The sequence below is a fragment of the Alosa alosa genome, chromosome 11 (genome assembly GCF_017589495.1).
Source record: "Alosa alosa isolate M-15738 ecotype Scorff River chromosome 11, AALO_Geno_1.1, whole genome shotgun sequence".
Lineage (NCBI taxonomy): Eukaryota > Metazoa > Chordata > Actinopteri > Clupeiformes > Clupeidae > Alosa > Alosa alosa.
Window position 1 is genome coordinate 30193570 of NC_063199.1, and position 12882 is coordinate 30206451.

Consider the following 12882-nt stretch of genomic DNA (forward strand, 5'->3'; position numbering starts at 1 on the left):
ACTTCTTCTCTCTGAAATAGAGGTTCTCCAGTTGCCTCCATTGGAACACCTGAGGACCAAGGGGAAAAACAGCTCAGCAAACGTTCTCACAACCTTAATCCAACGTCCGGAACACAGCTATTCCTTTGGTTTAGTTTCAATTCCAGTTCCAGCACTGTGTGTGTGTGTCTGTGTGTATTAAAAGGCCGACAGTAATACACACACACTCACATGAAACAATGCTTCCGTTTCTGCTTGATGTCTTAAATGTAATCCAAACTGTTAACAATATCCCATTTCCAAAAAGCACAGGAAAGTTTGAAAAGTTTAGTTAATGTCCTCTCTTCTTGGATAACATCCCATCTGAGTGTGTGTGTGTGTGTGTGTGTGTGTGTGTGTGTGTGTGCGTGAGTGTTCAAAAGTGTGTATAACTCCTGTGAGTGTGGGAGAACACCAAGTTCTGAGCTCGTCTCCCTCTGAGTGGAGTGTGTGTGTGTTTGGAAGACGAGTGGAGTGGAGAGGGGGAGAGAGGGGGAGAGAGGGAGGGAGGGGGAGGAAGAGGAGGAGTCTACATTTCACCTCCACCCACATCAGACCCCTCCATCCTCCCACAGGCACCACATTCAGCTGTGTGTGTGTGTGTGTGTGTGTGTGTGTGTGTGTGTGTGTGTGTGCGTGTGTGTGTGTGTGTGTGTGTGGATCACAGTCACGTTACCAAACAGAGCTCTCCTGCTATGTTTAAACCAGCCCTTGTTTAAACCCTAGCCTTTGCCAACCCCCACTCCATACAAACACCCGTATGCTCTCTTTCTGTCTGTTTCTCTCTCACACACACACACACACCACACACACACACACACGCACACACACACACAAACACCAAGTCATTTACTCATAAGGAACACTTCTGTTTCTCACACACACACACACACACACACACACACACTGCTAAGGGAGGGCTGCTATGACGATACACAGACCAGAGTCCAGCAGCCATCAGCTTCACATGTGAAGAAGGGAACAATGGAAAAGACAAAGAAAATAGAGAGAAAGAAAAGAGAGAGAGAGAAAAGAAATGAGACAGAGAGGAAGTGTTTAGTATAGAGCCCCTTCATCACTGGAACAACAACAAGAGGAAGGTCCGTTTCCTTTGGAAGAAAAACACTTTCGCCCCACTCACTGTAAACAGGTATAATTACTGAATCCATTAAACACATGGGCATGAGAGGGGGGGGTCGTCAGAGAGGAACAAGCTGCTACCCTAAACATGACAGAGGACATGTAGGGAGAGAGAGAGAGAGAGAGAGAGAGAGTGAGAGAGGAGAGAGATAGAGATTGAGAGAGGGAAAGAGAGAGAGGAGAGAGAGAGGGGGTGGAGAGAGAGAGAGAGGGTGTGGGCTGGAGGAGAATAGAGGGGAGCCCAAGAATTTTAACAGCCTGAGAAAACAATGGACAGATGAAGGGTATCGGAAACACAATCATCTTACAGCACACACACTAGCACACACACACACACACACAAGCACAGACGTACTGTACAAGACACACACACACACATAAGCACACACTACTGTATATAGACACAGACACACACACACACACACACAAGAAAAACAAAAGTGTCATGGTCTGAGTAGCCACATTCTCTCCCTGTTCCCCCAGAAGAACACAAGAGGAGAACACAGGACTGGACTCACACGAGGAGTGAAATGGAGGGTTCTAGAGTTCCGTCTCGTCTCCTCACAGCCAATGGGCCGCAGCGAGCTAGCAGCCAGAACACAGCATTCTGGGGTAACATGGGCACGCCCAAAGGTTTGGGGCATTGTTCTGATGTGGGTGGAGGCCTACTTCTTAGAAGTGTGTGTGTGTGTGTGTGTGTGTGTGTGTGTGTGTGTGTGTGCACGCAGAACATAGACCAGTCCTGTCTGTGTGTGTGTGAATGAGAGAGTGTAGTCCAGTAAAAGTCATGGGTGTGCCCTGATTATCATTGTAACTATTATTGGATATGTTACACACATACACTGTCCCCCCTTCAGACATAGCGTACCCACACCCACTGACATCCATACACATGATACATCACACACACACACACACACACACACACACACACACACACACACACACACACACACACACACACACACACACACACACGGGTCAGCTTCACGACCCAAGGGAGAATCTACATCCATGAGTAAGCCTAACATTCAGAGACTCTTCCTGTGAATCAATCTGGAGAGGTCTTAACTCTTCTCCTATCCACCGACGCACTCACACCCACGCACACACACACAAACACACACACTCACACACACACTTCCAATCCACACACACATTGTAAATACTGAAACGCTTCCCAGCGCATTCCCAAGTTCAGCAGATCAGACTCTAATGTTTTCAGCATGTTCTGGGGTTGCCATGGGGACAGTAATACTGATGGGTTAGGGGTGGGGTGGGGGGGTTCCGTTACACAGGGTGGGAGGCCAATTGGTGGTCTGGGCAGAAGAGTGTTTGCACCCCCGAAACAACCGTTAAACACTCACTGACATCAGAGCCTCAAAGCAAATGACCATCTATAACACTAATTTACACTCATGCGTAAACAAACACACACACACACACACACACACACACACACACACACAGCTCCTCGAAAATACATCCTGGGGGATTTTCACACCCAGTTCAAGGACATGGAGCCAATCCTTCATGCACCATTAATACTGTCAGCTCTGTGCATTTCCAACTTGTCACATGTTTCAGAAAAACAGGTTCTCTGTTTCACTGGAGAGCTCTCTTCTGGGGTGAGTTAGCAGAAGTTGCTTAAGAATTCTGACTCCAGGTTTGGATAAAGAAACAGTGTGAAACACATGGAGTCATAATATGCTATAGAGCAAAAACAGTTGGACAAAAGGAGCAGAAAATAATTGTCTCTTAAAAGGCCACAGGAAAAATCTTACGGAAGTTACGGTAATGTTGGTTATTTGGCCTATATACACATACACATTAAAGGCACACTATGGAAGATTTTCACCTTTATGAAGCCAATTTGATGGTAAACGAACTTGTAATAGGCGAATCGTTCACCTAGCATAGCTATACAGCATAGATGTAGCGAGTCCCTACTGAGAAAAGCAGCTATGCAACTTTCAAGAGCTGCGCCCCGCCAAAACTATCAAGAATCATGAAACATTACCTTGTCAGTAGATATAGCTCTTTAGAGATAGTTTTTGCATGTTGTTAATCCTTCACCTCCACAACAAAAGCATTTGCATTGTGTACAGGGGGGATAAGTCACGAGAAGTTTGCTATTTACAATATATAAATACATTGCGACTTTAAATACCTAAACCTGCATAGTATACCTTTAAGATGTGCGCACAAACACATAAAAACTGAAACACAGTCACACACACATGTGCGCACACGCGAGCAAATATATTTACTCACATGTAGCACACAAACACATCTTAAATTAATTCACATGAACTTCACCACTCAATGAGTCACTCAGCAGGAAAGAGGGACTTTTACTGTGTGTGGTTTAGTTTAATGAAGCCACACACACCTGCATATGCCTCACCACATCTCCTGGGACCTACCCACCCAGATGAGTGGGTTGAGAAGAACACAAACCCACAAGCTGAAGCACTGTGATTAGACTAGAGTCCAACTAGCTCCCACGTCTCCTATCTTTTTGCCGAATAGCATGGCTCTATCACATGACTAAGTCACGTGTCTGCAAAGGGTGAATCAACCTATAAAAGCATCTAAAGTGATCAGCAAGGCCCCCAGATCTCAACACTTCAAAACATCAGACTATCCAATACACTGTGTTTGATGGGGTTTCCTCAACAAATCTGAATCAGACATGCAAATCTGGCCTTAGCGATAAAGACACTATATTGATAAAGACACGTGCGTGCGTGCGTGCGTGCGTGCGTGTGTGAGTGTGTGTGTGTGTGTGTGAGTGTGTGTGTGTGTGTGTGTTTTACAGTCCCACGCGTCTGGCGGTGGCATTAAGAGCCGGGTCAGCTCTGCTTCCTGACTCCCAGCAGCTGTGGTGCAAACCGCTGGCTTACAGATCCTTACGGAATGCTGTGGAATACTGCGGGATTGACGGGAGGGGAGGAACGCCGCGGGAATGGGGACGCTGGATTGGAATGCGGCTCGTGAAGCTGATGGATGGTGGTGAGATGTGGGTGTGTGTGTGTGTGTGTGTGCGTGTGTGTGTGTGTGTGAAAAGCTGGTGGTGGTGAGACGTCCCGTCTGGACGGTGTAATGAGTCTTGTTAGGGCATCAGTGGTGAAAATGGGGAGGGACTGGGCCACACCGATCTGTGTGTGTGTGTGTGTGTGTGTGTGTGTGTGTGTGTGTGTGTGTGTGTGTGTGTGTGTGTTTGAGATAGAAATTTCAGACCTCCCTCACAAACTTTTTCCAGACTTTTATTTTAGCATCCGCTGTTGCTTTTACTTTTCAACTCTCAGGGAAATGTCCTGTGAGAGGCTGGGCAGTCTGGTAGGGGACCTGTCACTCAACAGCAGGGCTGGGGAATCGCTTGGATGCTGCTGAAGCCTCTCCACTTGGCCACACACACACACACACACACACACACACACACACACACACACACACACACACACACACACACACACACACACACACACACACACACACATGCAAACACTTCATTTTCCCCTTCAGCACTTCTCTCTCTCTCTCCATCTCTCCTTCTCTCTCCATCTCTCTCTCCATCTCTCCATCCCTCCACTCCCTCTGCATGCGTTTCACAATGATGTGAACCAGAGCTTGACTCTAAATAAGCCGCTGCGACTCGCTTCACGCACGGCCGACGTGCACACTGCTTTGAACGCTATTTATAGTCACTGCTTTTGGGGAAATGTGTCCAAACACATTTTTTCCACCACTCAAAAGACGTCCTTTTCTTCCGCCATGCACCACACACACACACACACACACACACACACACACACACACACACACACACACACACACACACACACACCTGCCAACACAGCAGTGTTTCTGATGAGTAGTACACCAGCCCTGGGGTTTGGCTTTGGGGATGATGAAATATATGATACCACCAAATATACAAATACAATCAAAACACCCTCCTGCATATGTGTGTACCAAGCATAATGAAGTATTAGCATTTGGTACAGGTTATACATACAACGAATAAGGTTATATGCTGTTAGGCTAAGGCTATATAACAGATTGTTGCCAGATTTGTGTGTGTGTGTGTGTGTGTGTGTGTCTGTGTGTGTGTGTGAGTGTACATCTGGGAAAGGGTGTGGGCTAATGGAATGTTGGCCACATATGTTTGACTGAAACTAAACTACTTCCAGATAGGTACCACCAAACTTCAACCACTCAACCAACTTACTCCAAGGAATATCTGACTCAAATATTTTGTGATATTCCTATGTTGTGGAGTGTGTGTTTGTGTGTATATGTGTGTGTGCGCAGTCACTGTGGATCAGTCAATGTGCATGACCGTGTGTGTGTGTGTCTGTGTGTGTGTGTGTGTGTAAGTGTGTGTTCAATCACTGTCACTGTCTGCATCTGCAATATGTTGACCTTTGACTGATTCTGTCTGATGTTGCAAGGTCACAACCTCCAAACATCACCAGTCAGTCAGGCTCATATGTCATCCCCAGAGGTTAAAAGGTGTGGCAGCTCATAGGTGAAGTCATTAGGTCAAAGGTCAATGTGAGTTGAGAAGTGTGTGATCATATGCTATACACTACACTACACTATACACACAGACATACACATACAGTACACACTATCACAAGGTTTACCGCTGTACTTCCAATTTCTGGTAAATCATACTGATGAACTACAACTAATGAAATACTTCTGCATTATCAGAACTCTCTATCTGGGGCCGTATTCACGAATTTAGGAGCAAGTCCTAAAAATAATGTCACTCCTAACTCTAGGACTCTTCATTTTTTTCACTAAAAGTAATTCACGAAGCATTTTAGACCTAAAAGTAGCACCTAAGTCTGGGACAGCCTAAAAGAAGTCGAGAGGACTCCTAACTCACTAAGACCTATTCACAAACAGCTTTTTGTGGCATTTCACGCTATGATGTTTTTGAAATGGGTATGCTTAACAGGAGCTTCCAATCATGAGGGAACAATTTTGCATTGTAGGCATAAAAGGGATGCTATAACGCCACCAACAACAACCAAAACTACTTATTGTCAACATGTAAATTAAATGTAACGTTTCATTGTGAATCAAATTAAAATGTTCTCCTCTTTGCAAACGTAGGCATATGGTGACAGATTAATTTAATAATGTTGCAAAGATAGCCTAGCCTACTGCATCAATCTGTAGGCCTATGTTTTATTAGGCTACTAGGCTATTTGTTTTGCCTTACTCTTTATTCATTTAGGCTAGGCCTTTTTATTCAGTTATTCATCATCTTCGTCCTTCGCAGACTACTTGTGTGTAGCGACGCATTCTCAGACCTGTCACCTGTCACTCATCATCGTGAAGGGAGGTGTTTGGAATCATTCCCCGTTACAATCATCAGCCAATCAAGGTGGTCACTTCAGTCAAGCTCGTGCATGAGTAATGACGTCATCCATAGCAACGAAGACTCACTCTTAGTTTAGGAGTTGTCATTTTTCCTTACTAAGAGTAGGTCTGAAAGGCTTTGTGAATAACTTTTAAGAGAAAACTCCTAGCTAAAATCTTTTAGTGCGATTTAGGAGTACTCCTAGTGATAAGATAAAAGGCTTTGTGAATACGGCCCCTGGTCTCTTGCTGGAACTCTTTTCCTGACATGCACAAGAATGAGCCAAAACAATCACACACATTCACTCATGCTCACTCACTGAGAAGTCAGCATGTGGACTTAAGCAAAAATGAATGCTGCACTAACATTCTTCCTTTCACAAATTCATAGGATTGGAATAAACATGAAGAACACGGCATGGAAACTCATGATACGACTATGTGTGTTTTGAGTGTGTGTGTGTGTGTGTGTGTGTGTGTGTGTGTGTGTGTGTGTGTGTGTGTGTGAGAGAGAGAGAGAGAGAGAGAGAGATAGAGAGAGAAAATGTGTGTGTTTGTGTGTGTGTGTAAAAGTGCTTAAACAGGGAGCGACTGTTTTTCCCCTTACCTTCCTGGGTTTGACCTTGTCCTGGTAGTCGTACTGGAAGATGCCCTTGTAGCTGAGGCCCAGCCACCACGGGATGCCCTGCTTGTCCTGAGAGACGACAAGAAAGAGAGGGATGAAGAGTGTGGAGGAGGAGGAGAAGAGAGAGATAGCGTGAGAAGGTGAGGACACAAACACCCAATCACGTGCCATGTGTTCTCTAATAGCACTCTGGTGTCTGTCAATGCACTCATGAGCGCACATGTGTTAGGATGCGTGTGTGTGTGTGTGTGTGTGTGTGTGTGTGTGTGTGTGTGTGTAACAGTGCGAGTGTTAGTAATGGCAGACCATATCACTGCGGCACACTTAAACAGTGACCTGTGACATGAAATGTGATGAATCACACCGTGACACCCACTTTAAAAAGCTTGCAAGTGATCTGCGCACGTGTGTGTGTGTGCGCAGGTGTATGTGTGTGTGTCTGTGTTTGTGTGCATGTGTGTCTGTGTTTGTCTAAAATCATGCATGCCAAACAGTCATTTCCGAATTCATTTGTGTCTGTTTCAAGAGAAACAAAGCCTTGTACGTGTGCTGTTGCAGTATGCTTGCATGAGTACTTTTATGTGTTTCAGCATCTGCATGTGTGTTTATACCCATGAATGTGTGTGTGTGTGTGTGTGTTTGTGTTTTGTGTGTGTGTGTGTGTGTGTGTGTGTGTGTGTGTGTGTGTGTGCATGTGTATAAGTGTGTGATGCATAAGTCAACCTTATGCTTGCATTCTCATTGCCTGCAAAGTGCTCAGGAGGCACCCACCTTTACAGCATAGTAATGCACTCCATATGTGGGCAAGGACTCCATTACACTCATGTAGCTGAGGAAGACAGGAAAACAGAGTTGGAGAAACACAGCACTACTGACACTGGAAAATGCCACCTAACACACAGACAAGTGCTGCAAACAAACACAACACACACACACAGGCATGCAGTTGACAAAACAAACAGATGTGTACAAATTCACACATATAAACACACAGTCAAGACTCAAAGGGAACAGAGTCTACGAACAGCAACTCGTCCTTTGTTTCGGTGATTTAATTTAAGGCTGTGTTTGTTTTATGTGGTCTGCACACTTACTTCACAATGGCCTGGCCCCTGGACTGACCGCTCAGCTTCTTGTAGTGCTCAATGACTCGGTCCTCACTGTAAAAGGCAAACACACACACACACACACACACACACACACACACACACACACACAGAGCGAGAGAGGGAGGGAGAGAAAGAGAGAGCGTGTTCAGTGCTATAGGATTTGCAGATGACAGTTTTGTGGCAGGAAAAGCATGAGAACACAGCCGTCAGCCTGTTTCAATTACGGGGGAAAAAATCCTGCTGATTGCGGTTGTGTAACCTTGCAGATGGAGAGAGAGAGAGAGAGAGTGTGTGTGTGTGTGTGTGTGTCTATGTGTGTGTGTGTGTGTGTGTGTGTGTGTGTGTGTGTGTGTGTGTGTGTCTGTGTCTGTGTGCGTGCGTTCTAGGCAGTACTGTATAAGTATATAGTCATAGCTACTTAAGTGCAATTGATAATTGATCATTTGTACATTGATGACCTTAAGGGACCTTAAGTGTTTACCTTAAGGGATTTTAAGTGATGACCTTAAGGGACCTTAAGGGATTTTAAGTGTTGACCTTAAGGGATTTTAAGTGATGACCTTAAGGGACCTTAAGGGATTTTAAGTGTTGACCTTAAGGGATTTTAAGTGATGACCTTAAGGGACCTTAAGGGATTTTAAGTGTTGACCTTAAGGGATTTTAAGTGATGACCTTAAGGGACCTTAAGGGATTTTAAGTGTTGACCTTAAGGGATTTTAAGTGTTGACCTTAAGGGATTTTAAGTGTTTACTCAGAGGCTATGAAGATGCACGAGTAGGTGTGAGAGAGAGAGAGAGAGAAAGAGAGAGAGGGTAGTGTGTGTGTGTGTGTGTGTGTGTGTGTGTGTGTGTGTGTGTGAGAGAGCAAACTGTAGACTAGGGCTTTGACTCCGAACTTCGTTATTCGAATATAATTCGATTATTTTAAAAATTAAAGATATTCGAACGAATTTTAGGGATCTCTTAATATTCGAACCTGTAGCCTATGGAAATATTTTTTGTAAATGTATTTGGTTGTAGCCTAAACGTTGTTTTCAATTCAGATTCCGAGGTTTTTTTCACGCCTTCTGAAGTGAAATGGCGAGCTCATTAGCAAGGCTATTATTGGCCATCTGGGCTCCTGTAGGTTAGCATCCTGGCTGGTTCGCGCTTAGTGAGCAGCTCCCACATAAACATTTTTATTTTAAACTTAACCTTCCTCTGATTTTAATCACCTTAGTTATCAATCAAAGCAAACAGGGAAAAGAAATGGCAACACAATCATTAAAAACACTTAAATAAATAAATGTGCAGATAAGTCTGAATGAAAAGCAGCACTGGTTGAAGCCTGGAAATATTGTAAACAAAGTAACGTTAGCTTAATTTGCTAGTTTATCATAGTCTATGGTTAGACTGTTCAGTTTCCCCACGTGTGTTTAAGTTTCAATTGAATACTTTTTCTCCTTGGGACAGGCCCGTTTGAGTCTTGGAAAATACTTTTCCATTTGCATTGGGATTGAGATGATTAGAATTTAGCAGTCAATTTGAATGCAGTAGTTTTGAACAAATTCAAAACCGGATTTAATAGCAATTTAGCCAGTCGTCTTGCACGATTAATGTTTGGATTACATGTGCATGCTGAGGAGGGATGCGCCTGTTGAGAGGGAGAGAGAGAGAGTGCACGGGGCAAGGAGAGTCTGTGGTGAGGTAACGTTAGGCCTACTTCTACCGCCTACTCTGGTAGAGTTTGACATACTACAATGCAAGATATATTTAGCCTATTTTATTTATGGACAAAATAAGGCAGGAGGTGTGTGTTGCTTTTAATTATGAATGTTCTATCGAACATATTTTTTATTGATATCGATTACATGTGCTATACATATCGCTATCGTTGTATCGCCCAGCCCTATGCTCAATAATAACAATTTTGACACACGCATTTACTCAGCCTTTCGTGCACGTAGTCTATTGACATTGACTGATACACTGCCCTCTGGTGGACAGAACAAATAGAACTTAAGTTTGATACCAATATCGGTCTTACGGAAGACATTTAATGGTTAAAATATTATTAATACATATTCGAATATATTCGAATTTTAATATTAATAAACAAACGAACTTCGAATATGATTTTTGGGCAAAAGTCAAAGCCCTACTGTAGACAGACTCACCAGTAGGCCAGTGACGGGTGCTCTTTGAGAGCTTGCGTGGGCAGAGCGGGCAGCTTCTTCAGGTCACCCCTCGTGGCATCGTTACTGCATAACACAAACACAACCATCAGCCTACAACTCCCAGAATCCCATTCCAATGATGATCACACAAACACAACCATCAGCCTACAACTCCCAGAATCCCATTCCAATGATGATCACACAAACACAACCATCAGCCTACAACTCCCAGAATCCCATCCCATTGGAGATCACAGACACAAATCAAAACCCATTCTTCTGTGGGATCGATTCAAATATATAAAACATATAACAATCTCTATGCCCTATGGATATGCTATAAACATTCCCATTCTTGGAACAGCTTTTCTAGTAGTACTAGTGCTTACTGTGCCTTTTCCAGCGTACAGCTTGGCCTGGTCAACAACCTACAAAAGCCCTCTCAGGGAACTGGACTCAGTCGAGTTTTGGGCTTGGACATCTAAGGCCTGCTCTACTCTCACAGGGCAATGAATGTTTTGTGACTGTGTGACGGTTACTGTAACTATATATCAGAGAGGGGTGGTGCTATTGTGTGTGTGTGTGTGTGTGTGTGTGTGGGTGCGCTTCACATTCCATTGCTCCATAGGACACCATGTTTATTTATGTTTCCCATTTGAAACAGGAAGTGAGGTCAGAGGTTAGCTCTGTTTTCACTTTACATCAGTGGCTCTCTCACACACATACACAGACACACGTACACACACTGCAAGCATACACCCGTGTGAAAACCACCACTTTAAAGAAATGAAAAATGCTGTCTTCAAACACAAATACACACCCACACTCTCCCACACTAATACCCCCACACACACACACACACACACACACACACACACACACACACACACACATAAGTAATCTGAGATGGTCTGGTGTACGTTAACATCTTCATCATTCGTCAGACAGTTCAGTGTTAAATCAGCTAGCAGAGTGTCACGGCTAACCAAGCTTGGATAACAGCAGCGCAATTAAAACCCTTACTGCTGACACACTTTCCCTCCCTCTCTCTCTCTCTCTACCTCTTTCAAACACACACACACATCTGCAAAGAGAGAATGTGAAAATAAAAACTGAAAAAGATAGATAGATAGATAGATAGATAGATAGATAGAACGATAGGTAGATCATTGATAGGCCTTCATAGCTAGTAAGACACAGAGCAATAGAAATTGTGATTGTGAGTGTGTGTCGTGTTGTGTCCTGTCCTGTCCTGTCCCTACACCCATCCCACCCGGTCTGCTATCTCTGTCTCACGGCTCACAGACCCTGAAACTGAATGCTGTCTATTATTTAGTTAGGCGGATGCTGCCTAACTGGATTATTTAGGTGAATGGGCTAACTGAGTTTTGGAGACAAAGAGCAGACAATGTCTACTCCCTTCAGTGGCTTCCTATGACATTAATAAGCTTCAAGAAACGACAAGACAACAAGATCCACAACAGCCAAAAAGTGTGAGTGCATATATTTGGATTGTATTAAAGATGGATTGCTAAATGTCAGTTTATTATTTCAACTAGAGGAAAGAGCACAGGATTGGTGTGTGGCTGTGTGTGTGCGTGTGGCTGTGTGTGTGTGTGTGTGTGTGTGTGTGTTTGTAATGCAACACTGTTTACCCTCTACATTCCATTCTTTCCCTCTCCCTCTGTTCCCACTGCATTCACTCCCTCATTCATTCATTCATTCTGTCTGTCTCAATCCATTTCTCTAGGGAAGTCTTATGTTTGTGTGTGTGTGTCTGTGTCTCTGTGTGTGCTTGTGTATGTGTGCATGTGTGTGTGCTTGTGTATGTGTGCATGTGTGTGTGTGTGTGTGTGTGTGTGTGTGTGTGTCTGTGTCTGTGTCTCTGTGTGTGCTTGTGTATGTGTGCAAACGTGTCCGTGTGCAGATGTGCATGTGTGTGTGTGTGTGTGTAAGAGAGATAGCAAGAGGAGGAGGAGCATGTAGCTACTGTGGCCTGCGTCTCACACACACACACACACACACACACACACACACACACACACACACACCCTGCACTAATGCTTGGTGTCAAGCGTGCGTCACACACAGCATGCTGATAACAGCTGCACGCCGCTGCAGAGCCCACTAACCCTGGAGGCTGAGACACACACAGGAAACAGTTTTCAGAGAACAGAGAGAATGCGTGGTGCTCTTACCTGCTAAAGTCTCCTTTCGCCTCCTACCACAGGAAGAGTGCCAGGGTTCAGAGAGTGAGGTATGGAGAGTGCCAGGGTTCAGAGAGTGAGGTATGGAGAGTGCCAGGGTTCAGAGAGTGAGGTAAAGAAGAAAACAAATAGATCACATACAATGTCATAAGGAGCCCTTCTCTCGTGTGTGTGTGTGTGTGTGTGTGTGTGTGTGTGTCGTTAAAGTGCTGTCCTAAATCAGTGGGAATCAGTCTGTCTCAGCTGGAG

The 12882-nt window shown here is 44.4% G+C and overlaps 1 protein-coding gene across 1 annotated transcript in view; it reads right to left on the reverse strand.

Moving 5' to 3' along the window:
• The window catches only part of frmd4a (FERM domain containing 4A), an 80602-nt gene that overhangs the window by 21209 nt on the left and 46511 nt on the right, over positions 1–12882 (reverse strand). The window contains 6 exon segments of the mRNA XM_048258045.1: positions 1–49; positions 7145–7231; positions 7934–7991; positions 8257–8322; positions 10427–10510; positions 12625–12647. The exon segment at positions 1–49 is cut by the window's left edge and continues 28 nt beyond it. Of these exon segments, the coding sequence (XP_048114002.1) occupies positions 1–49; positions 7145–7231; positions 7934–7991; positions 8257–8322; positions 10427–10510; positions 12625–12647 (367 nt within the window).